At 37.3% G+C, this 27,021-nt stretch overlaps 2 protein-coding genes and 1 long non-coding RNA gene across 6 annotated transcripts in view; 1 reads left to right on the top strand and 2 right to left on the bottom strand.

Moving 5' to 3' along the window:
* The window catches only part of atp9b (ATPase phospholipid transporting 9B), a 39,036-nt gene extending 30,535 nt beyond the window's left edge, over positions 1–8,501 (bottom strand). For 2 of the 3 annotated variants that reach the window (XM_026289988.1, XM_026289989.1), the window contains exons 1-5: positions 8,422–8,501; positions 4,895–5,068; positions 1,332–1,482; positions 538–651; positions 332–440 (exon numbers count right to left, since the gene is read on the bottom strand). In XM_026289988.1, the coding sequence (XP_026145773.1) occupies positions 332–440; positions 538–651; positions 1,332–1,482; positions 4,895–5,068; positions 8,422–8,501 (628 nt within the window). Of the gene's footprint in view, positions 1–331; positions 441–537; positions 652–1,331; positions 1,483–4,894; positions 5,069–5,723; positions 5,847–8,421 lie in introns of those variants that run through there. The other variant, XM_026289990.1, reaches the window with a different exon arrangement.
* A 388-nt stretch (positions 8,502–8,889) lies between these two features.
* Positions 8,890–19,619, bottom strand: sall3b (spalt-like transcription factor 3b). Its single transcript, XM_026289987.1, has 4 exons — positions 19,332–19,619; positions 12,633–15,557; positions 11,079–11,422; positions 8,890–10,634 (listed from the first exon to the last, which is right to left on the bottom strand). Exons 1-4 carry the CDS (start codon positions 19,411–19,413, stop codon positions 10,239–10,241), a joined length of 3,747 nt encoding a protein of 1,248 aa, XP_026145772.1. The 5' UTR covers positions 19,414–19,619; the 3' UTR covers positions 8,890–10,238.
* A 192-nt stretch (positions 19,620–19,811) lies between these two features.
* On the top strand, positions 19,812–25,264 carry LOC113120107 (uncharacterized). Of its 2 annotated transcripts, none has more exons than XR_003294552.1 (3): positions 19,812–20,269; positions 22,286–22,492; positions 25,151–25,264. It is a non-coding gene; the product is annotated as an uncharacterized LOC113120107 (long non-coding RNA). The 2 variants fall into 2 exon arrangements; XR_003294551.1 differs by having other exon boundaries at positions 19,812–20,288.
* Positions 25,265–27,021: the final 1,757 nt, after the last annotated feature.

Raw genomic sequence — 27,021 nt, 5'->3', positions numbered from 1 at the left:
TAATGTGAGGTTATTTAGCTACATTATTTAGCTTACATTAAAAAGGAAATAAATGGTAATTAAAACATAGAGATTACATTAAATCAATGATATACTGCATCTTTTCCATAATTTTAAAACAAACGCAAAACCTGAAAAAACAAAACAAAATGAGATGTCTAAAACAGCACAAATCCCCAAAAAAGGCAGATTTACCAATTATCATGTCTTTGCACGATTATATTATCTTTATAGTTTCCAAATGAAGTAACTGTTGGGAGTCAGTGGAGCTCAAACAGGATGCTCTGTGTATATGGTATAATATCATCAGGATGTGTCATACTGTGGTCACCTCTCACTGTGAGTTTACTGTACAGCTGGGAATTCATCTCTTTATCTCTCCTGCAGCGCCGAACTTCGTCAACTGCCTCTCTCACCATGGTGACAGCTAACACAAAGCCCTGGACAACAAGAAAAAAAAAAAGGAACAACAAGAGTGATGATTGAAATTACATTTTAGTGTTCAATTCTCATCTTTTTGTGGTTAGATGTACTCACCAGCGGAGCCCAGTAGGTGTACAAATACCCTATCTTCAGCGATGGAACAAACTGAGAACAAGCTACTACCAAAAAATACAAGTTGAGGAAGAACTTAAACTGCTGGTAAAGAACCTAAAACAGAAGAAAGAGAAAGCAGCAAAAATAAATAATCATCATCATTCATATTTGATGAAGATTTGATAATACAACCATGACAAATTGAATCAAAAAATGTAAGGTAATTGACAGTGATGCACATAACATTCTAACACCGCTTTTGGAGGCACACCTGATTGGCTTATACATAATTCATCATACAAGCTGCAAATTCTTTGCCAAGGGCACATACAGAAGGCGCGTTCCACTGAATAAGACATCGCCAGCAGTCATAATACAGTAGATCACTTACACACTCAGTGGAAAAAGATACGTTAGATTGCTGTTACACCCCCTTACTTCACAGCTAGTTACACATTAACCTGATTACTGAGCAAATCTGCTGTGCGTACAATGGGTAGAGATTTCACTTTAAACAGCCTAGCGAGAGCTGCACAAAAAAAAAAAAGAAGAAAAAAAAGTTCTGCGCCTTTGAAAAGAAAATATGTCAAATAAAACGAGACGAAAATAAAAACATAATGAAATTAATTATACATAATACTGACAACATAACATATATATAAAAGCAGCTTTACAAAATTTCACAAATATTAAACAAAATATTCTTTTCTTTTTTTTTGGGGCTAAATTTGAGCACTCTCGGAAACCCCAAAAAAAACAAAAAAAACATGCAGAGATTGTTTATACTGCCTTACCCCTGGCACAAAAGTGACAATGTTGTATTTCTGATTCTTGATGGCATTTTTGGGGTACTTCTCTTCACATTTCTCGGGATGTCCCAGCCACACTGTCCGAGCTTTCAGCTCCTTCTTCCTGCGACATGTGTGGACCAGACATTCGCAACAGCTGCGTGACAGAGACCACGGGAGGAAAAAGATCATCCAGTGATTAGACAAATTCACTTAAAGGAGGACACAGTGCTACAGGCGCAGTTCAGGCCTGGATTCCAGTAAATAGTCTTTATTTAAAAAAAGATCCCTGACCGAATAATTAACAAATATCAAGGCTGGTCATTACTCCTAATTTAAGGGTGGCACTGAAAACCAGTGATTTTCTTGAATTATCACCCTGTTAATCACTTAAAACGCTCTTGAAAATGAACACTGAGACCCTTTGCGGAATTCATCACCAGCCGCGCGTATCCAGTTGATTCCACTTGAAATACAACTGACGTTAATGCAACATTAATGTAAGTGATGTTACAGAGAGCGAAAGACAGCCTAGCTCAGTCTAGTTCGACTTGAACTTTAAGCAGATACACGGAACACTTCCACCAAGAAGTAAGACTGAAACGGTAGAGCCAGAAAACAGTAGAAGAAGAGTCATTTTTTAGATGGATTTAAATGTGGATTTCTGATCACAAACTCATTTTGCTTCCGTAATATGAAATATCTGACAAATGATGAATTGTGCATAGTAAAACCAAGAAGCCTTATGAAAAGTGGGTTAGTCAAGAATATTAAACTTATTCCTTAGAATAAAGTATAGAAAGCAAATAATCAAGGGAGTTCAGGATGCATATAATTTTGTGAATGACAAACAGTCACACAGATTCTACGCAGGCCTTGTGATACCTAAAGAGAACAACAAACCTGTAGATTACATCCTCTGACACCCCCTGCCAAATAAACACCCTCCCTACTAAAATGAAAGCTCGGATTCGCTGTGAAGGTCAGAAAGAGCGCCAAACACTTTGTTGACCTTCATATTCATTTTATATTCTAGCAGTTGCCATCCCTGGTGAACGGCGTGACGGTACTCTGCCGGTACTCTGTGCAGTGTACACAGTCATGGCGACTGATTTGGCTGGCACTGAACTAAATTACATAAACCTTGAAAAAATATATAATAATATTTGTGTTGGCCCCTTCTGTCGCCTGTCTGTAAGTGCCAGCTCCCTGATTCATAAGAGAGATTATTTGCTCAAATGAATGTAGTTCAAATAATAGGGCCGTTTGAATAAGCAGAGTTATTCTGCTTGAATTATTTGTTCATTTCATAATCCTTTGCCTAAGCACACAGAAAATTACTGGAAAGCAGCAAACTGGTCAGCTGTGCGAAATCCCATTTGTTCATTAGGAGAAGAAAAAAAAAATCAATACCCAGTTTACAATTGAGATGGCCTGCTGATAATGTTGCGCATAAGTAGAGAAGAGTCATGCACACACACTTTCATAACAATAAACGACTTATATATCTTTTAATCACACTTGTGTCACATGTCATTGATGCCACACAAAAAGCATTGAGATATTGTGGGAATGCAAGTCCAAAATAGACATTCAGCTTGTTGACATCGTTGGCTGGATAAGCAAATTTTCGGTTGGCGTGTTTGACCTTTTGACTGATGATGCGCAGAGAGCACCTCAACCAAAAAAACAGGACCTGTGTTTGTGTGTGTATTTCATGCACAGCTACCGGTGCGTTAGAAAGGAGCTGAGCCAACCTGGCACAAGCACTACATACACACACAATCGGCTCCATGACAATGGTGACATTTTATTAACAAAAAGTGAAGGCCAAGATGTTTTGAATGTTTTCAGCAAAACATCTATCGGTCTATCTAGACTGTCAATCAATTTAAAAACAAAATTAAATTAACAAAACGATATATTAATCAAATAAAAATCACAAGCAATCATATATCAATATTTTCTGCTAAAAGCCCCAAAAAATAAAGGCAATTCAAAGACATTGTTTTATTTTCATATCACTGAAAAAATCATAATCCACAACAAGGTGCAGTAACCTTATTTTTATTAAAAGCATAAACCGCACTTCTGTTGTCAGCTGCTTTAAAAGCTTGAGCTCTTTGAAGTCTGATTCTGGCTCTCAATTTTTTTTATCACTCTTCAACAAAAAAATTAATTATTCTTAAAGTGCCCCTATTATGCCATTTCCAATATTGCCTTTCATGCAATGTGTAATGTAGCTGTATGTGAATGTAAACGATCTGCAAAGTTCATGATAAATAAAGTTATTGTCTCCCAAAATAAAGAATCGACTCTGTACAGCTGAAACGATTCATTAGTATTCGAATCCCACTTCCGTGACAGCTACACGTCACAAGGCAATACATTTGCATAATTGCACACCTATGTTCTACGTTGGCTGGATGTGAGCAACTTGACCCCGCCCACAAACATGTCATTCTACTGACGACTGCTTCTCTAATTTCAGGAAGATTAACGCGGGATTCACAAAATGCTTGCTGTTGAGAGACAGATCAGTATCCTGTTTATTTGGACCAGCTGCTCCACTGAATCACAACCTACAAGTATGATAGATAAAAGATGTTTATATTTTCTATAGAGTGTTCAAAATAGAGAACTACTGAAATAGGTGTATCGCTTCCAACATGCGCTATACACTGTAGACCAATCACAACAGACTAGGCCATCTGACCAATCAGAGTAGAGTAGGCTCACAGAAAAGAGGGGTATAGGGAGACTGAATCTTTGAACTGCTTTGAAAGAAACGTTTGAGAATCGCAGGTAAATTAGGTAATATTAAAAATGCATATTTTGAGAAAACAAAAGCCTTGCATGCATGAAATCCTATTGTAGGAGACTCCCTAAACAATATTAGGAACCATAAAAAGAGCATAATAGGGGCAATTTAATGTGATTTCAACAATAACGTTCCACTGTGTTGTTAGGCCACATGTCCACCAAAGCATTTTTTCCATTTTTTTTTCTTTCTGTTTTTAATTGAAGCACATTTATTTTGTGTGGTGTTGTTTTTGTTTTTTTATACCAAGAGCATTGTTTAGCAGGGTTTTTTTTTTTTTTTTTTTTTGCGCCACAGAGAGCTGAAGATTATTTGAAGAATGAATGCTTATCACTGTCAATTTTTAATCAGCTGTCCAATCAAAATGGAGGATGGGCAGGGCAAATTCCACAGCAACCAACTGCCACATCCTCCTTGTACAACAGCCACAGATGACAACAAAAAGCACAACAACGGAACAAAATCAGTTAAAACAAAGGCCAGGCCAAGTACTTTATACTGTGGTATAATACTTTATACTAAATAAATAAATAAATAAATAATATATGGATGACATATGAAAAGTGTTTATTACATTTTAAATATTGATATTTTTCTTACAAAAATGCATTGATGGTGTTTTGTATTGAGGGTGAGAAAACATGGGCTAATTTTCATTTTCGGGTGAACTAATTCTTTGAGCACTTAGATACTGAAGGTAACATTTTAATGATTAAATATTAATATGAGCTCTCACGTGGCCTGTTACCTGGTGCACAGGACCTTCCATCCACCACAGAGGAACCAGCCCAGTCCTCTGCTTCTCTGCCTCACTCTGGCTCTGGGAAGCGTCTGATAGTCACTTTCGTCGTTTTCAAAGGCTTCCTCTGACATCATCAAGGGCATCTCATCAAGGCTCGAGGATTCGTCTTCAATCTGATACCTGAAGTGTTGTAACATTGAGACAAAAAAAGATGATTTTAAGCATCATAAAAGTATTATGACTTTATTATGAAAGTTGTATAGTCCTTTTCATTTATATAAATTAACAAAAAAGTTAATAATCTGCTGAACTACAAAAAAAAAAAAAAAAGGATTTTCTTTTTAGATTTTGTTTCAAATTAAGCTGTCACATCACAAATGTAATAAACGGACACTGTTTGTTTCCTAAAACAGCATTCCTACTTTCATTATCACCTCTCAAATGTAAAAAAAGACATATGCAATGAAATAAGGGCATTTTTAAAGGCGCCTACATGAATGAGTGGAACAAAAAATGCAGAAGTCGAGGGATTTGTTCCTCTCTCACACTGTGTTCCTCATTTATCGAGACGAGTCTCAAACTCAGATCAGCAGAATGCTATTGTGACACTCTGAAACAGCCGACGTCCCAAGGGGATATCAACTTCCACCCACACAAAAGCCTGGCCGTTTCTGCACCAGATCCACTTTAGCTTTAGCGTCAAAACCTGCACACACTCTTTTCACTCTAGAGCTGTCTGTGGATAGATTTAATTCATGCAATTAGGCCTCTGTGACCACTGTAAACACTGAGAGCCTTTTGCAGTTGAACACTGAAAAAACATAAAAATACCTACCAGCCTCAAACTGTGCTGACTGAACAGGCCTCCTCAGGTAGTGATATCGTGTCTGTTCAATTATTAAAGAAGCGTAATACATTTACAATGGAGGACATTAACAACCTACAAACTCTAGTCCTAGGGATTTTAAAAGCAACACTCCCTTTTCCTCTAAAAGAATGAATCAGGAAGAAATGCATTTGAGAATTCAGAGAGTGTGAATCATATTTGATCCTCCGCAACACACTGAACGCCCACATTGTGTAGTGAAGATTACTGCACTTACAGAACTCTATGATAAAAGCAATCTGATCACCATATAATATGCTTAAAAATCAAACATGTTTGACCATATTTAATGTGCTCTATGCATTTGTGTTGATCAATGTTTATATGCAAACAACAGCCTAAATTAAATCTGTTCACCATATAAAGTGACATAGAACACTTGGATTAAACTGCTTAATTCATACGGACGGTTTACTATGCATTTTTAAATCCTGAATGTTTCGGTGGAATGGACTTTCAATGGACAAACGGAAATCTCTCAGGTTTTAAAGGAACAGTCCACCTAAAAATTAAAATTTACACATCCAAGATGTAGTAAATATACAGTAGAAGATGAATTTGCTTTTTCATCAGAATAGATTTGGAGACATTTAGCATTACATCACTTGTTCCCCAATGGATCCTCTGCAGTGAATGGGTGCCATCAGAATGAGAGTCCAGAGAGCTGATAAAAGCATCATAATAATCCAGTCCATTAATGAATTATTAATGTCTTGTGAAACAAAAAGCTGCATGTTTGTAAGAAATAAATCTTACATTAAGACGTGTTTTGGCTAGAAATAGTTTCAATTCAAAACTCCTTAAAGATCGGTCTGTTTCTTACACACTGGGGTCAAATGGATTACTTGTGCACTATAATGATGTTTTTATCAGCTGATTAAACTCTTAAGGTCTTTGCACACGGAGTCCAAAATTTTCGCACTTTGAAAAATAAACACAGCCTCACATTGTGTCAATCATGTTTACACACTGCTTCCGAAATTCTCGTCTGCATAAAAATATTTGGATCAGGTTTGATTTTCTGCATTTTTGCATCTGTAGCATGCATTTTGGTAGGAAAGGATAGTGAATAAGAAAAAAATAGAAAAACGCATGCTAAAATTTCGGACTCAATGTGCAAAGACCTTTATTCTAATGGCAACTTGGATGACCTGAGAGGGGTATAATTTAGGCACGTTTTGATTAAATGAGTAAGTCTGTGGTCTGGATGCTCAGAAATCCACCTACGCATGGCTTATTTAAAGCTGGCTCTGCATTATCATTTCTCATTGATTTCGTTTGAGTTTGGCATGAAATATGGTCCAGACATGTTCTTGACAAGTTTCGTGAGATTCCCCATTATACGAGACTTTGAACTAATGGGAAATGACAAATATCAGCTCTAAAAAGGCTAATCGGTTCCTGCCACAATAGGCAAGTTATTATTGAGGTATGTCAACAAAAACACATCACTCTGACATGTGTCTACGTGGACTTTAGCCTTTGAAATGCTTTTAGGTTAACCCATCTTGACAGCAGTCAAGCAGAATGGGTGTAATAATAATAAAACAAACAAGGACAACTAAGTTAGCTGACCGTTATAATAATAAAATGATAGAGTCTAGCAGGGCCACTGCAAGAGATTCGAAGCCAGCAGGCCCATCACTGATATTTGTAGTCAATTGTATGATAAAAGAAATCAGATCACCATCAAATCTGCTTAACCACCCATATAAATCAAGAAGGACAACAGAATAAGCAAAGTATTAGCCAAACATAGCTGGTGGTCCAATTAATCTCTCCTAACTGTGGTCAGTTCTTCTGCTCTCCTCTTTCCTCCTCAATAAAACACAAAACGATTCACAAAGTGATTATGTGCAATAGCATTACCCCAAACAATGAAATCAAATTAAGCAAGCATTTGGTTTTTGTCCATACTCTCAAGCAGCAACGCCACAAGTGGTCCTTAGACTGTCAGCATTTGACAAACAGCTGGATGCCATAAATACAGATCCTGTCTGCTGTTAGGCTGTTTATGCGGTTCAGGAAAACCAGATGGACATTAGTTTCTAAATGAATATCCCTGACATCTTTGCCTCGCATAAGCCGTGGGAAAACAGTTTGCCGTGATATCTTGTCAAGCTCAGCATCACAAGAACATGGCATGTCTTCGCCATATACCTAAGGAACAAAGGCTCATAAGGTGGTCTGATAAACCAAAAGATTAGGACATTTTGGTTGATTTGTGATGTTTAATGAATGTTCTGGAACGTTCTATAGACATATTCTATGTTATTTTATATTAAACGCTCCATAAATGTAATTACACAAACAGAATATCTCATGAACGTGTTATTATAGTACGCCTCAATGAATGTAGCCTACTTAAGACGTCTCCCGAGTAGGAACCGAAGTGACAAACATCTCACATGATTATATCACATCTCTCGGGGAGTCTTGTATCCTCTCATGTCCTATCAACTGTAATCTGACACTGACAGCTCGCGCTGCTGAATTTACACTGCCGCTAGCGTTAGCCCGTTAGCACTCAACCCCGGAACCGTCACATAAACAAACCCAATATCAACACATACGTTATTATAACAACTCAATGATTTTCTTGTATTTAAAAGAGGAGTTTGAGATGAATATTCACCCGTCTACATACCTGACAGGTCTGCCAGTATTATAATACGCAGTTTTTCTCGAATTCTTCCGTACAGGATTCAAAGGGATGTTGTCTGCCATCTTTGCTCGGTTACGTATGAATGTCGTCACGTCCGGACTAGATTGAGCGAGATAGCTGCTGTAATCTGGATATGTGATTTTTATTTAATTTATTTTATGTTATTTTAATATCTTACTTGGATGAATTTATGGGCTTCCGTTGATGGTTTATTTCACATTAGGCATCTTACCAGTGTTGTCTTACCGTACTTTGAAGGCGTGTGTTCCCAAATGGCCAAAATGTAGCATTTAAATAACAGTAATAAATTTGGCCTACTATAAAAAAAATTGTTTTAGATAAAAATGTCTGTCTCAAGTTAAGACAAATACCGAGAGACAGAAAGATATAAAGAGTGAAGCACATATAGTTACCGTACAAAATACAAGTAATATGACACAAACAAAAATGTTTAGTTTGAGATTTATTTATTGAGGGTGGCAGCAATATTGCGTCTTAGAAAGAAATCCAGTTCAGTCAGCGTGTGTGAGACACCACCTCAGTTGTTCCATGTAAAAATACTGATGTGCAGACAGAAAAGCAAACCTGGTGTACTTTTTATTTGTTATAATGTATCTGAGTACAAAAATAGTGTCTCCTTTTCATGCAGAGGACACATTGAATCCCTTGTTTCACCATTACCTATCTTATGAAAAAACTGCTTGTTCATAATATTTTTATGTTTTCCCCCCAACACTAAACAATATATTATATAAGGAAAATAGCACTACAAAATAAAATAAAATAAAAAAGCACTAAAATGACCTGACATGACACGTTTAGTAAATAAGACATAAGCTACCATTACAGACAAGTACATTGTTTTTACTTTTTTCTTTTCCCTTGTACATGAATGTTTCTGGAAACATTTATTTATTTTGTTCTCGATAGGAAAACACACTTCTAGATTGTGAAATAGAATTGTCCTGCAACACATTCAGATGCATCACAAGGGCTTCATTGATAACTATACCTTAAACTGAAGTGTAAAGGTGTTTTTAATGCAAGATCTTTATTAGCAGTCATATTATACTTCATGCTCTCATGTTGGCCCACTAATTCATTTTGCATGTAAAGTAAATAAGGCAGAGAATAGCATAAAACATAAAATTAGCATTAATAATAACACAGCATAGGCTGGTATAAGATGGAACGTTTCATTGCTGATAGCAGCTAAAATGACACTAGCTTTCATGGTGTTGTACTTGATTTGCATGAAAATAAACGGTTTGCATCCAATGCATAGCAGCAAAGCAGTGGGACGTCAAAGAATAATACATCTCTTTTCAAAGCCTCTGAATTGTCTCTTTATCTTGTCTCGGGGATTTAAGTTACATACTTTCAGCTGTAGCTATATTAAGACCACAGTTTGGGAATGAAAAGTTTCTATTATATATGCAAACATGTTCCCTTTCTCATGAATAGGGCATTATTTATCAGCAAAATCAGTGGGTAAAAACAAATAAAATAAAATAAAATACATATTTACAACATAAAATAATAATTTCATCTCAAAGCAATGCCCTTGGATCAAGTGTAAGGTTTCAGTCAGTGGACATAATTGAAAAACTAACCGTGGCCTCAGTTTAAACAATAAAATAAAAAACAAGTGCCATTATAGCTTAAGATAAACTGAATCATATCATATCCCACATGAATCAAGCACATTCTAAACAGTTTATTCTGATTTTAAAAAAATCAAGACTCGTTTACATTTTCAATGTCCCTTATGCAAGGAGAAAGAATATGTCACCTTTACTTTAATTGATTCCAATATCTTTTTTGTCATCAATCATCATGGAGAAGTGTTGTCCAGCACCCCTTTCTAAGCCTGTTTTTTCCATGGCTGTGATTGGTGGGCTGTTTCCAGTGCTAGCCTTGTCCGTGGCCACAGTAATGGCAGGAAGCTGGGGGACTCCTCCACTCTGAATGACGGATATTTCATTGTTCCTCATTGCTAAGCCATTAGTTATAGCTGCTGCATATCGGCTCCAGAAGTTTTGGTCCACATTCATGGCCCGCGCTGCTAAATCCTTCTGAAATGCTTCGCTGAATTTCAGGGCGTCACCGCCCAGAAGGGCAATTGGGTTTTCCACAGACAGACGTCTACCTCTACGGGCAGGAGTGTTATTCCACATGTGGGTGCCCATGTGCACCTGTAGACAAACAGAAATGAAAAAGAAATCAATAACAAATATTTTTACGATATTTGCGGCATTTTTGTACCTGTAGCTTTGGGCTGTAAATTACAGAAATGACTCATGTTGCGACAACCACCATGTGTATTTTATTATTTATTTATATATTTATTTGTTTAATATTTTTTTTTTTTTTATGATTGACATGATGGTGAATAATTGACTGTAAAGGGAGTGAGAGGGGGAATGTGAACGGGCTTTGACCTGGTCCACACATGCACAATAGCTTTTTACATGGTGGGAACATAACACAATTCAACAATGGTAAGAATTTTATGAAAATGATAAGAATAAAAACAAATAATATGTTTAATAAAAAAAAAATGTCAACATAATTTAAAAACTCATATAAAGTTTAAGTTACTCACTTGTTCGATAAAATACAATAATGGTCACACATACCTTGAGATTACCCTTGGTTGTGAACGCTCGACCACAGACAGAGCAGCCGAAGGGTTTTTCGCCAGTGTGTGTGCGCTCGTGGATCTGCAAGGCACTGGCAGAAGAGAAGTTCTTCCCACATGCACTGCAGTTGTGTTGCTTAGGGGTCCGTCTGGGAGGGGGTGCTCCAGTGAGTGAGGTGACGGCCGGTATCATCACTTCAGAGCGCGAGGTGGGAGACTGCAAGTCAAATGCAGGGAAAGGCCCCTCTTTTAGCATGTATGGTCTGTTGCAAGCATTCATCTCCAATTTCACAGCAGTCGGTGAATTTTTAGTATCCTGTTCTGTAGACCTTTGAGCATTTTCTGCAAATAAAAATAAAGAATTAGTATAAAATCGGCAGTGTAATAAACACACATAAATACCATAATGCTGTGTATTAAGTGTTAAAAATAAAGTCTTGTCATTTCTGTCCACATAATGCCAAACAGAATGGTAGGTTTTTGTTCAAAATTTTAATAATAATTATTAATTTCTTCTAAAAACCTCCAATACATGAATAAACAGACTAGTCCATCTCAAAAGTCACACCATTAGTTGAGCTATGTTGCAATGTCAGGCATTGTGTAGCACCACATTGTTTACACATTTCGGGTAATCTGAATACGGCTTACTTACAGTTCATTTTTAGCTAGGATAGGAGATAATATATATGTGTGTGTGTGTGTGTGTGTGTGTGTGTGTGTGTGTGTGTGTGTGTGTGTGTGTGTGTGTGTGTGTGTGTGTGTGTGTGTGTGTGTATATATATATATATATATATATATATATATATATATATATATATATATATATATATATATATATATATATGTATATGTATGTATATATATGACACACTTCATCTTTAAAGTTATCAAATTATACAAAAAATACAACAGATTTTTGCTGCTTATTTCGTTTTTACATTTTACCACAACGTACTTTCATTATTTTCAAATCACTTACATTTGTAAACTGGATTTGGGGTTGAGATTACATGAATCATTTTTGTTGACATAACTAGACAGTGGAATTTTTATTCCCTGCATGCTTAGCATATGGCTGCATTAGCAGAGTACATTTGAAAAATAAATGCTATTTTATATGTTTGTGAGTAAAAGGAAATACTACTGATGTTTAATGTTCAGTTATGTTATAGATTTAGAAGAGTTTTGTTATTTTGTGCTGTTGTTCTAAAGTGTGGAGCTTGTGTTTAGACTGTGCTACATGATGACTACAGTTGTGTGTGTTGTTTCGCTCAGAAAGAATAACTGCTAACGCTAGTACTGAGACTAGGTTAATCTTACTCATTCATCCCATGCATTTCATATAATAATAATAATTAATTGTTATATTTAGTATGTTACTATCTAACACAAAGACATAGATTTTGGTCTGTTCGAAAAAACATTATTTGTTTTAATGGACATGTTCTAGTCTTCTAAAAACCTAAAATAACTGTGAAAAAGCTTTTCTCAATTTAATAAGGTTCACTGAGCATTTTTTTACTGATATCATATAGCAGTTTAAGCTTACCATGTTCCTTATTGAAACACTGTATGTTGAAAGAGTTTTCTTTCTTGACTGTAGAGCTGATAGGCTGGATTCCTGTTTGATTACCAGTCACCTCGTTGACTGTATTTGCTGCTGGACAATCTGTTCTTTCAGATTTTACTATAGATGTTGCCTCTGGGACTTTAAAGGAGAGGTTCAGAGAGACTAAGTGCTCATGTTGGCCCTCAGGTTGACTGTTGGGATATGGTGAAATGTTAATAGAACTAGACGAATGTGGCATTAAACTAGTTTTTATGCTGTGGTTCTCCATCTCACCAGTGGTGTTAGAGCCCAGAGCATGAAGATCGTTATCCATAGTTCCGCACCTGACCATTATTTTTCCATTTGATTGGCTGAGATTGACAGATAAGTCTTCCCCTACGCTTTGAGTTTCTGATACACTGGTTGGAACTGAGGTGATAGGTGGTGGACTGTCTGAAAAAGAGCTCAGGGTGTTTTCATTGTTCTCCACAACATCCCCTTCTTCTTCAAATGAAATATCATCAAGACAGTCATCTTCATAAGTGCTCATGCTGTCAAAACTCTCCATATCTGTATCTTTCTCATAAATGGTTTCTGCCAGAGGAGTGTTTGGAATCTGCCCACCCATGTGCATGCGTATGTGCTGCTGTAACACAACTGCATTTGTGAACTTTTTCTGACAGATCGGGCATGAATGTTGAATCCGAAGAGGAGGCTTTGCACGGTGGACACCAAAGTGTGTCTTTAAGTTACCCTTTGTGGTGAACGCTCGTCCACAAACCTTGCATTTAAATGGCCTCTCCCCTGTATGGATGCGGTAGTGCATCTTCAGCGCGCTCTGACAGCTAAGCACGCGGTGGCAGATAACACACTGATTGGGTTCCATCATCTTCTTGTCGATGTTTTCCACAAGCTGTTGGAGCTTCGATGTCTCAGAGGTTTGCATAGAGTCTTGGAAACCACCAAATGGGAACTTGGCCTTGAACTGATCCGAGATGAGAGGAGGAGAGGACAACTTATTATCAGCTGAAGGAGCATCAGTGGACTCAGTTACATTTACCTTAACAGGCTTTTCTGTAGACATGGACTGCGGAAGCAGGATGTTGGGGTTGTTAGCATTTCTAGTCACACTGTTCGATGGCAGGTGCAATTCTTCTGTGTTGAAGCTATGTGTGATCTCTCCTTCTCTGTTTGATTTAGGGGAGGCCGCAATGGTGGACATATCTGTCTCAGTGCCGGTGGGATTAGGCGACGACGGTGCAAATTCACCTCTGGCTGGCGATGGCCTGTGTGGAGATCTTTCAGAGGGTGTGCTTGTAAATGAATCACTTAAGCTTTCAATAACTGGTACTGTGGGAGGCAACTGCAGACCCACTGAAGACGGCCCTGTCGGAAGAACAGGCTTGCTGTCTAACCAAGTAGGTCCTGCCTTCTCCGGAGGAAAAGACATCCCATAGGGGATCCCGGAACTGGTAGGGATATTGTCAAGATATTCTGGGACTGGGTACGGGTTCATCTGAACATGAGGGTACTTCTCCTTGTGCCTTTGGAAGTGGACTTTGAGGTTACCCTTTGTCGAGAAACGGTTGCCACAAATGTTGCATTTGAAGGGCCTTTCGCCTGTGTGCGAGCGCAAGTGAATCTGCAAGGCACTGTCGCTGCCGAACACTTTAGCACAGAACCTACACTTGTGCTTAAAGAATGGGTCCTCGGAACTGGGCTTGCTGTCAAACATTGAGACACTGGGCAGTTTGCCCTTACGGTACTTCATCATAGCAGCAAGTGGGTCTAATGCACTGGCAGTGGCTGCAATACTGGCCAGCGGATTGGGAAATATGACTCCATTGGGAGGGCTTTGAGGTAGTAATGGTAGGCTGGCAGAAGGGCTAAGGAGGCTACTCTGGCCAGCTGATAGTGGGCTGGGAGTGCTTATGGACTGGGTGTTACTAACGATAGAGTGCGATCCACTACAGGTGGGCAAGAGCGGGGAAGCCCCGCTGTAGCTGAAGAGATGAGGACTGGAACTTGTTACAGAAGCAGTGGCACTCTCCAGTGCTCTAGAGCTGATTTGTCCACTGCTTGGCTGGGAAGACAGCAATGGTGGATTCGCAAGCATAGATGCCTGGGATACAGAAGCCTGCCCATTCACTGCAGAGGGCATGACCCCAGATAATGGAAGTACAGTGGGTGGAGCGATGCCCTGGAAATTGTAAGCGTTAGAGTCAGAGGGCAGGCTTTTTGAGGCAGGATTAAGGGCGGCTTGCGTAGGCTGCCTATTCATTACAGCGACCTGGCTGCGGATCTGCTCAATGAGCTGTAATTGCTGAACCTGCTGCTGCTGCAGCGCCATCAACTGCTCCAGAATCATGGGTATCGCAGCTGAGTTCAGCTTGCCTGCAGACCCTGCACAGTGAATGCTCTGGGAAAACTGAGCAACGGCCACACGGGTGCTGTGAAGAATCTCCAGGGTCACATTGGTGCTGGGCATGTCATAGTGATTGCTTATAGGCGGTGCAGGGGAAGAGGTGGTGTTTTCATTGTCAAGTGGTAGAGGACTGAGGTTTGATGTTTTATGCTCGGGCAAACTTATATCCATTTGTTCATTCAGGTCGATGATGTGCGTTTCCTCAGGCATCTCGTCGACTTTCTCAGCCAGCTCAGAATTGAGCTCACTGACCTCCATTTCTGCTGAGTCACTGTGGGCACTCAAAAGGGACTCTGTCGGCGATCCTCGGGAAATGGTCTTCTCTTCATTCTCCGTTACTATCAGCACAGGGGGGTCTTCTGTGCACTTCTGCTGATGCTCCAGCATTTCGGACCACTTGAAGAATTCAGCACAGCACCTCTCACACACGTGCGTCTCTTCACCTCCGCTGCGGCTCTCTGTGCCGCTGTCCTCCTCATCACCTCCCCTCAACAGAAGCGCTGGGAGATAAAGACACACAGAGAAAGCATGTGAATAGAAATTTTTGAGATGAAAGATTTTTCACAGCTATTCTTGGAGGAGTGAACAATATAGATAAAATAAATCAATTGTACCACTTTACCAATTACTGAAAGTCAGCCTCTTTGTGATCATGCTCCAAAGACTCAGACGATAATTTTCTTTGCACAATCCATCAAATTATGCAACCTATCTATTGAATATACGGGAGCTTAATGAAATTCTATAGGGGATATTGATTTCCAATGTTTTTATACAATTCACAGCTGCACTGTCAGTTGAGGGCAAATTGAGTCTTTGATTGACTAATCTGAACTCTCCATTGCTATCAAACACTCTTATTTCCTGATGAATTTGAAGAACTAATTCCTCTCCACTTGACATTGTTGAGTGAAACAGTTATCTCTCACTGCTAAAGGTGTACAATCTTGACAAAATGGTTTCATCTTTAAATGTGTAAAAAGCACAGTTAACTTCAAATTGTTTTAAACCATGTCATATTTAATCATAAGAAAAGAAGAAACAATCTGTGTGTTTTCACTAGAAGTCAAAGCCTTTACAGTGTATTTATCTTTTAATAAATCTGTTCAGTGCCATTTTCTCATTGAATCAGTATATTACATAACAACAAGAACATTATGAAATTTACTGCATATCATTATTGAACAAGAATACACAGCTTCAAAATATATATATTTTTTAAATTAATGAACATGTAAGACAAAAAAATATTATTTTTCATAAAATAAATAAGCAGCATTTAATAAGATTTTTTTTGTTCTGATATTTGCATTTAGATTACATCTAAAAGACCTACAGGTTATATCAACTTAAACTGTTATAGGTCGTTGGCTCACTGATGAGCGCTTAAGGGGTTGGGTTTGGGTAATTTATGCACATGTCAGAATTTTTCAGAGGAAAATATACACAAATAGATTTCTACATAGTAAGCTTAGTGAGATGGCAAAGTCCAAACAGAAAAGAGTAAGCCATTACTTCCTTAGATTTTCTGTCTGTGTGTGTGTGTGTGTGTGCATTTTCTGTTTTCTTTTTATGTTTTGTTTCTTTTCTTCTCTTTAATCTTTTTCAATTTTTTATCATTTTTTTTAATAATATAAAATGCAGTGTAAGATGTATTCATATGTTTCATCAGACCTTTTATTGCCTTGATGTAGCCACATTGAATATGTTTATGAATAAGATTTTTTTGGGATACAAATTTCAGAAAAAAGTGATAACACACAGTGATAAAGACAAAATGGGTGAGGAGGGGATATCTTAAATAATTTGAATATCAGAATATCTGAAATAATTTTGTGGTCAGGTGTTGTTGTGTTTCTTCTCAGTTTTTGTGAGCCTTCCTCAGAGTAGTTACAATGTGGGTCATTTGCTCGTCTACTTCCAGTAACTGTGTGGGTGGTCTCAAAACCCTTAACACCGAAAGGTGAGAGCTAACTGAAACTGATCTAGTGAGGCGACCAATTAACTTAAGGCCGTGCTGCAAATCTTAAAGTGTTCACAGATTAGTTCGTATTGACATAAGCATTTACTAAATAGTCTAAATAGAATTACAAAAAAATTCCTTTGGCGTCCCCCGTGAAAAGACGGACAAAACTGTGCTCGTGAGACAGATATAACAAATTCTTAAATAAAAAAAGACATTCTGAGGGGCCCTGCAGCATGAGCCACTACAAAGATTAAAAAACTTGTGAGATTCCTAGGGTGCTCAGCTGGTAACCGTGGTTTTTGTAGCTAGCTGGATCATTTCGACATGACACAGACAAAGGTTACAACGTAAGACTCTTAGAATAAATTTCTCAGGCTCCAAAAGAAGAAAGCTAAAATGCTATTAGACAGTCGTTACTGTAGAGGCCTGATGAATGGCATTTGAAGGCAAACTGAAAGATGTACAAGGGCAAACGCAAAAGTCAAAATGATTGTGTTGACGTCGACAAAATGAGAAAAAACTATCAGCTAAGTACATATTGCATACATGGATAAAACTGAGAAGTAAATGATTATTATTATTATTATTTATTTTTTAAATTAATTTAAAATAGAAGCATAATTGATCATTAATTCAATTAGAAAACAATGTGCAAATTCATCTTTTTACAGAAAAAAAATACAGATGGTGTTAGGTCCCTAAGTTACTTTATTTTGTTAGTAATATTTTGTGTGTCTGAGCTTTATCTTAAATTTCTGCACTTATTGGACATTGATTTTAGTAAATATCAGAATACTTGAGCAGATGTTTCATTTTCAAAAAAAAAAAAAAACTCTATTTGTTCAGAGGTTTAAAAAAGCAGTCACTTTATTTGACTAAATCTAAAAAAAATATATAATAATAAAAAAATTAAAAAAATAAACCACAGTTATACTTTATGTAAACGTTTTTTAAAATGATCAATTATTTCTACTTCAATGCTGCAGCAGATTTTCATTTAAACCCTTTAATTACTCTTCTAACAGATCAGGCCTGATTATAATGAATCCATCTGATTAAAAATAATCTAAAGAACAATAAACGTCTTTCACTGTCTGTTTTCAAACCATACTCTGGTTCTCTTCTTTTATGTCGCTCTTTGTGTTGCAGTAAATACTTTAACGCGATTTAAATGAAGACACAACTTCGACACCAAACCAGTGTGAGGATTTTTAATGTGGGCACGTAAGTAACTTCATTACCATGATAAAGGGAATTATTCTCACGCAAACAGACGAATGTTAAAGGTTTTGTTTGGGTCTTGCACTGGGACACTTTTGTAGGTTCTGCAGTGCTTTATTTTGGTGTTTTATGAAAAGCACGAATAGATGCACAGCCCTAATCTACCGTTACTGATCACAGCCTAATTAATTCATTTTAAATCATGTTAGCTAAATAATAATAATAATAATAATAAAATAAAAAATACAAAAAACAGTCTAGTCTATATAAAACACAAAGGTAAATAAATATGGCCTATAGGCCTACGTGTACAGTTCCTAATTAAGCAAATTAAATCGCTGAAAACATTGTATCACCTTAAATGCTAAATTACTTTAATGAATTTAACAGAAATTCTTAGCAAAGAGCTAGAATAGCCTACTGAATAGACACTAGAAATTACGGCTTCATTTTTTCAGAAAAAAAGGTTCGGCATTTTTGTCAAATTACACAAAGCTAGCCTAATGAAAGTATGACACGAAATTTCCAAAAGCACATATGTGTGTGTTTCATGTAGCCTACAAGGAATATGAACGCACTTTACGCGTTTTATGATGCACTCTTAAAAATAAAGGTTCGAATAGAATTTTACAATCATCTCACAAAAGGAAATCTCCACATGTAACTTTTTATTTGATTCTTTTAGAGAACTTCTAAATAACGGTGCTTTAAAGAACATAGAAACCTAAAAATAAGAACTTTTTCATATCCAAAGAACTATATAACTTACAGTTAAAATGGCTCTCTGTTGAACGTAAGAACCATCGAAGAACCTTTATTTTTTAAGTGTGTAAAACTTTATCTTGAGTTCCATCTAGTCTACTTGGACTGAACACAGCGTGGTATAAACTTGCATATGCTTAGTAAATCAAGTTCTTTTTACTCTAAGATTCTTTCTATGTTTAAAGTGTCCGTTCTGTGCCGTGCATCCTACAGCGTGTTTTCATCACCACTCGAAAACAACCATAAAACATGAAACGCGAAATTCTGACAAAAGAAACTTGTATCTAAAGAGCCAAATAAAAGACTCGTATTTCAATTGACATACCGTTATCCGGACTTTTGTCCGACTGTGTTCCTTCTTCGTCCGATCTGAGATGCTGGGGCTTCGCTTGCTTTCTTCGGGACATGTCTCTGCGCTTCGCGTCGGCGCTCCGATCTGCAGAAACATCGGACGCAGGCAGTCCCGTACAGTCCCGGGGTCAGTGAATAAGAGATATTAGATGTTGTTACCGTTGTGCAGATTGCGCATGTCGGCGTTTATAATGATAGAGGGTCATGTATTACGTTGCGCTGCATGAGGGATTGGCCGCGCGCCAGTAGACACTCTCTCTGGATATGGAAATGAGGGATGGACTGAGTAATTAGCCCGTTTCACTTCCTCACTTTTCCCCCTTTTGCTCTCTGTTCACGTAGGACCACAAACTGGACGCAAACAAGTGCGTCTAAAGCTCTGGTGGCACTTCACATGGCGTAAAGTCCATCCGTAGTTTGTTAAACATCATCGTAAGTACGGAAAACCAGTCTTGTCACGCTCACACGCCTTCTTTTCAAATAAATGACAGCATGAGTTACATTCAAGCACCTTTAAAACGGGCTCTCTCGACGTGTATTGATTCTAGTTTAAGCATAGCTTTTCATCAAATAAGTTTTGTTTAATTTTTATATCTATGCAAGAAAAGTTTTTTACGACAGGCGAATATCTAGCTGCCTATTATAAAAGCAGTTGCCTCGGTAAATAGTTGGCTGTAATTTAAATGGTTCGGTTAGTCTAATTAAAGCTTAAACCCCCAGAGGAAGTCAAAATAAAATGTTGACGGTTTTTAACGGTAGGTATTCTTTAAAAAAATGGTTCAATAGCCAAAAAAGTTAGATAGCAAGTTAGTACACTAAATAGACACCAGCAAACAGTCGCGTTCGCCTGAGGAGGTCACCATAGCAACAGTAGGCTGCTAGAACGCTTTCCGTCAGGATCTGTATGGGACGGTACGTCGACGAAACATAAGTACTTAAATAATTTATGGATTTCTATACATTAACATACCACAAGTATATCACAAAAAGTGTTTTTAAAAGTTTTCACGTTTTTAATTTTGTAAAACAGGAGGAAAAAAGGCAAAAACAATTCGGTTACGCGAGAGGAACCTGCACAGAACGCGCGCGTTTGAAATCGTTAAAGTTACACGAGGAACGTCAAGAACGCAGTCGAATGATTCGTACACTGTTTAGGAGTATGTTGGCAGCAAACACCGTTCGTTCTGTTCTCGGACGGTCCGTCTGCTCTTCGCTCAAGCCGAGGACGCATCCTGCATACTTCATCCGATTCAAAACTATGCACGTTCCTACGGAATCCAGAGTCCCATAAGATGCATGTCTTCGTGTAGGAGCTGAACTGAAACGGGCGTTCGCTGATTTTCTGCTGCAAATGTGCGTGTAACCCCCAGCAGAAGTCCTGGAGAGATGCAGGAGGGCTGTTCTGTGTAAGCTTATTGCATTAGGCGACCACTAGGATATCACAGACCGATGGACCCCTATTCAACCTGCTCTTTATTTTTCCTGTTTACTTTTTTCCTAACTTCACATCTGTCACAAAACCGACTTCATAAGGATCAAAAAATAAGATATGGCACTTATTTTGTGATCTGCAGTGTGGTGCCATATAAACCTAACACAGTAAACTTCAGTTATGTGCCTATCTCTATCATGATATTGAGCTGCTCTCAAGGGATCAGACAACATTCACATCTGACCAGTATCGCTGGTGTATAGCGGCCAAAGGGCTCTAAATCAGCGATACATCATTTCCATTACAACACAAGTAGAACAATATATAAGCCTATTGATCGGCGTCTCTGTTACTCTTCTGGTGTAGAGAGATAAGCGCAATATAATTTCGTTTGACCTATCTGTATGGCCAAGTGATGGATTGCTAGGGTAACCGAGGGCTTTTATCACAAAACTCTCCCAATGATGTACTATTGATTGTCCTTAACTAGCTTTTCTGGCAAAAATCAAAAGTCCCTTCCTCGCCATCCTCTTCATTATCAATAAAATTACAAAGTGGTAGGAATTGTCAAAATCCACCCCCAAGGGAAGTCTTTAAAACGGCTGCTGTTATCCCGGCTTTTCTGTTATCCATGCCATGTAGGATTAGGAACAGGCTTTTCAAAATGAAACAAAATGATCAGACGAAGAAAAGTGCCTAGAAGGACAAAATATTTAAAATTCTGCCTATGAAACTCTTAATGTTTGTACCTACAGGGAAGTTTTGCCTGTGAGGTTGTTAATTGTGTTTTTGTTTGATTTTTTATGCTGTTTTTCTTCACATTCCCCATCTGCTTTCATAAATATGCGACAAGGCAGATTTAAATGAACTAATCATCAAAGATACCGCTTTTTCTGCTCTATATCACCATCTCACCTGGTTATCACACATTATAGCTTCATAAAAAATGCGTAAGATGAACATTTTCGCTTTTCATTTAAAATAATCGCCGCAGTGTTTCAGTTCAAGCGTGCAACTCGAGTTGTTTTCCGTTGGAAAAACAAAAGAATTCTCTCAAAGTCTGTGTTTCTTGAGTTTTATCATTTTCTGTCCATTCAAACAAAATCATGTTTAGAATCTTTTCATGGTCCATGAAATTTCTCCCTTCCTTTTAGCTTCGAATGCAGCTTTTTAACAAAAGAACATATCCCAGAGCTAAAAAACGTCTTTCCCTACTCTAAACCCGACGAAGAGGGTTTGACTCTGAGTATAAAGCACATCATCACAGATAGATCAACAAATGAAGTGTCAGGCCGAAACTACATGAAGAACAAACAAAGCAGAGACAGGCCAGTGAGATGGACAGATGTGAGATAGCACTGTTCTATGTGCCGAGGGCCTCTGGAAATTTCTGATTGGTTTAATTTACCACATCTAACGTGGCTGCTTCTCAAGTCCGCGACTTTTATCTAATGCTGTGAACCTCTATTGATTTCTCTTCTCTATCTTTAATGCAGGACTGGAGCAAAGAGAGCAAAAAAAGCACTTGCTAAATGGAGGACTACTTTGAGATGGCTGCTATTCTCCGGCTTATTGCCTCCTGTCGGCCATGGTTTCACATGAGGTCCGGGGTGTCAGGTCCGCTTCCACCAATAAAGGCTGTGATTGACACTAGCGGGAGAGACTTGAGCTGGGAAAAGAAACTGAATCTCAATGTATGAGGGGTGAGTGAGGGTCTATTGTGAGGCCAGTTGGACCTGATACATCTAAGGCGAAATAAACGGTTTTTAGCCCGTGAGATACAGGTCTCTCTGCGGTACCTCCGGTCTTTTATCCGACTGTCCGAAAAAACACAGTTGTACTTTTACTGTATGTATACAAGCTCAGCAGTACGGAGATCAGTGTTTGCACTGCGTTTTGGTGCCTTGATACGCAACAGCATGTAGTGATTTCACCCCCGTACTTATGGTCATTTACAAACACTTTTGCAGAAGCGCTTAGCTGAATACGTACACAAAGTTTTTGCTTTGTAAACAACCTTGCAAAGAAGATGTTTCAGTTCTGTTAACCCAAGTCGTCATGACAGCAGACTATTTTTATGAAAGACAGCAAATTTTAGGCACAAACAGGATATTATGTATTCTATGTTCTCGAGGGAATAACGAGCAAAAACAAGAGTAAAGCCAGTAAAAACAGTAGTTAATTACTGGCTGTGAGTGTGTGCAGTCTGAGATGGCAGAGGGAAGACTTCAGGCGCAAAGTAATTTACTTACATTTATGACCTGAAAAAGAACAGACCCTGCTATTAGCATTTATTGGCATGCTATAGAGGAAAAGCACGTAACAAATGAGTTTAATCTCCATCAGCTCGGATTCTCTGAACACTTCACAGGAAGTATCTTCTGACATAGGATGCGTAATCTAATCTGAAGGTAAAACTAATGTTAGATGTGGAGAGTCTGTGGATTTAGAAATATGCTATTGAAATTACAGGACGTATTTTATACAAATATAATATCTGTGCGCTGGTTCAGTAGATCAGAGTTTAATAATGCAGTCTATTGGTCCTTAGGGGAACATATTTAGAAAGTGAAATACTGCATGTCTTACGAAGTTATAAAGTGTCTTTGCAACCCATAATAAATGTATATGGATCAATGACAAATAAGAGTTTCCTAAATGATGGAGCTGAGAAATATAGTTTATCAGACATATGGCAGGTTAATAGAAGTGTACTTTTTATAATGTATTATTATTATGATATAAGAACCACCACCATCAAAGTCATTTAGAAACTCACAGTATAACTTGAATACACATAAGCATTTTACCAAAGAAAACTAAAAGTTAATTGTGTGAGTATATATATATATATATATATATATATATATATATATATATACTTTTTTTTTTTTTTTTTTTTTTTTTTATATATATATATATAAACATATGTGACTATAGAGGAGTCTTTTCTGGGATGTAATTTACTAGTTTGTTGTTTTCTTGTCACATGACAACAAAATGGCTTCCTGCATTTTGGTTACACCACAGTGACTTTGATTTGGCAGACAGAAATGTTTCAGATGTATTACTTTAAAACAAAGATCCTTCACTGCTTATTTTTATTTAAATAATAATACAAAGAATGTTAATAACTTTAACATAAGTCTTTTTCTTAAATGATAGACTTTTTCTTTTAAAATAAAATCTGGGACTACCAAGAAAACATACTGATAATCATAGATGATGTATATTCATATTAATATGTTGATGTACAGTATGTGTCACTTTTTCAATATTTTCTCATCCAGATGAATTTTTTTTTACAAATGACTTGTGTATGATTGGCTATAATACCAATAAATTTAACTATGTGGAAATGTTAAAGTTTAACAAAAATATGGTTATTATATATGTAAATTGCTTTTTTTCTATAATGAAATAGACAATGTGTATCTGTAAGTCAGACCTCACTGACAGCTCAATAAAGGAGCATATGGGGGGACATCTAACCTTCCATGTCCAAAATTACTCTCTCAGTTGGAGGCTGGGGACAAGATAACGATTAGGAAGCTGTTTCCCTGAACATGCTGAGAGAGATGCAAAACCAGGTTAGCATGATCATCCGTCATCTAGTGGCTTTGACTTAAGCCTGTTGCCATTGAGTAGTCCTCTGAATGCATAAACTAAAGGTTAGCGCAAAGGTGCCCAGGGCCATGATTGTTTCTGTCTTGACAAAGTAAACTAAATTAATGGCACAATCTCTTGCATGCCACTGGCCTTAGATCACAGATGCTTATGACATTTACAGTTAACGATTGTAAAAAGCTGTGAGAAGTAAACAGACAGTGACTAGCGGACATGTGTGCCTGGTTTATGAGTCACCTCTTGTGTGAGTCTCCCAGCATTCTGCTGTAAAACCCCAGACAAAAGTTCAGTAAACCAAGAGCAACAGAAGCAGAAAGGCAAAGTCGAACTTTAAATTAATGGCAGAATGAATAACAATAGTCGCACTGACCTGGACAGTACAATATATCAAAAATAAATAAATAAATCTGCCTGACTGCTGTAATGAGATCTCAACTGGTTAGTAAACTACTATCCTGTTCTTAATCAGCATCAAGATCTGTTGCTATGATTTTGTTTGTTTGTATACATATGAAAATGATAAAGATTTTATCACAATGAGCTCAATTTCATGTGAATTTGCTTGTTCAAAACAAACTGTGACACATATATGTCGCCATAAGCATCTGTGCGTACACTGAAATGAAAAGAAAAAACAAGTCTTTGCTCGATTTTTATGTGAGTGTTGACTGAAGAGTGGGCTCAATCTGTGTAAACTCTCTGAAATAGTGACTTCCTCTCCATGTCTTAAACAGACGCTTGAGGCAAACCGCAGAGAAGTCACCATACATGTCCCTGATGGAAGAAGACCTAAGATGACCTCATTATTGCCTATAAGATGTTCTCCCTTTGGATGCTTTTTGAATACTTTCAATGTAAGGAATGCATCTTACATATATCTCACCTTGAGATCAGAGGGTTTATGATCTCACGGCTTTGTTCAAAAGTAGATAAAAATAGCTTTAAATCAGCTGTTGTTATAGGTCACTCAGGGCACTTCCTGTTTTCCTCTGTTAAAACTATCTCTGTGCACCATTATGTGTGGAAGTGGAGGCACAGCTTTCTCTGAATGTGCTGAATGAGACTAAAGCTTATATAGTGGCTATATATATATATATATATATATATATATATATATATATATATATATATATATATATATATATATATATATATATATATATATATATATATATATAAATATTATAAGCTAATTTTGTTGAAGAAAATGTCCATTATGTTCAGCGGAGTGATCTAGAGTCTGCAAAAACAAAAAACAAACAAAAAAACAAGATCATTTCAGGTCACCTTTAGATTTGTGGTTTACAATTAAATTTTTATTATTTAAATTCTGTAATAATATAAGATTATGCAATGGCCTAAAAAAGTGTTTGAACTTATAGAACTAAAAATATGTTAATGCATTTGAAATAAAACAAAATATACGAAGTGCCATTTTCAACAATAATTCTTTTTAAAGCAGTCAATTTTTATTTATAAAACAATAAATATACGGTATTGTTAATGATAACATAAATTTTCTAGTATAAATTGCCTAGTATGGTATAATGATTTTTTAATGCTGAGCTACACCTGAGGTAACTCTTTGTGAACTTGAGAGGAACTGACTTCATACATCCAGTAAAAATGATCTTGAGACCAGTTATTTAAAAGTCATTGCAGAACTTGTATAGAAAAGTGAAGTTAGTTCTGAGAAAATGTCTGGCATCGTTTCTTGCTACTTGGTTTGATAATTTGTAACTAATTCCATCAAGTGTCCAAATAATTTTTTTCGTAGCTGGCTCCAAATTAAATGTTTTTTTTTTTTGTTTTTTTTTTTTTCTGTGGTAGCTTTAACAATTAAAATAAAACTGTTATTTAAGTGAATAAGCAAAATAACCAGACAGTGTAAAGTACGTAGACACAGTCAGTCAACAGTGTAGTGTTTGCCGTCTGTCTGGTCCGACAATGAATTGGTGAAGCTCAGTCATATCAACTAATTCTCATGGCACAGAGAAGACACATATCTCACTGCACCGTTAACACAGAACAAGGTCAGCGTCATTCACTGTTATTTTCCTGAAGGGTGAAAAACATAAAGCCCCATATGTGAGACATGGTCAGGGAACTTAAACAAACAAATGAAAGCAGGCGGTGGTGTATAGATGACAGACCATAATCTGCACATCGTTGAAGAACATTCTTAAAATAGAAAAAAAATTGAAGTGAAGGCTACTACTGTGGTAACCTGAAATTTCTGGTTAGGGATCGACTTCCTCCCCTCACATCCTTATGTGACTCATTAAGAAAGCTGAGAGAATGACTGATTCAAGATTAGATCTGAAAACAGCAGCACTTACAAGCTTCAGGAGCAAATGTCAGGACGGTGAAAAAGAACAATGAAGCTCAGTGCGATAAGATTTACATATGTTTTTATGAGGCTGCTCTCCTCGCTCACTCTCTCTCCCTCAAAAGAAAATCTGCGCTACGTGTTCAAGCTTTTTTTCCTGGGAGCAGCTTTTTAATCGTTGCCTTGGCTTTGACTTCCTAACGGTTGTAAACAAATGCAATTGTGCATTTCCTGTAGTCTAGACACAACAAAAGAAGCGTTGGCAAGCCAAGTCCC

Source organism: Carassius auratus, chromosome 19, assembly GCF_003368295.1.
Source record: "Carassius auratus strain Wakin chromosome 19, ASM336829v1, whole genome shotgun sequence".
Classification (NCBI taxonomy): domain Eukaryota; kingdom Metazoa; phylum Chordata; class Actinopteri; order Cypriniformes; family Cyprinidae; genus Carassius; species Carassius auratus.
Note: the sequence above shows the minus strand (reverse complement) of the source record. Positions and strands in the feature narration are given on the sequence as shown.

What these genes read in the sequence shown, in the direction of transcription:
- sall3b (XM_026289987.1), bottom strand. Translation starts at nt 19,413, where the DNA reads ATGTCCCGAAGAAAGCAAGCGAAGCCCCAGCATCTCAGATCGGACGAA. An exon ending in GGACAAAAGTCCGGATAACG is followed by an intron (nt 15,558 to 19,331) that starts GTATGTCAATTG and finishes TTTATCTCCCAG; the next exon opens with CGCTTCTGTTGAGGGGAGGT. An exon ending in GTGTTTCAATAAGGAACATG is followed by an intron (nt 11,423 to 12,632) that starts GTAAGCTTAAAC and finishes TTTTATTTGCAG; the next exon opens with AAAATGCTCAAAGGTCTACA.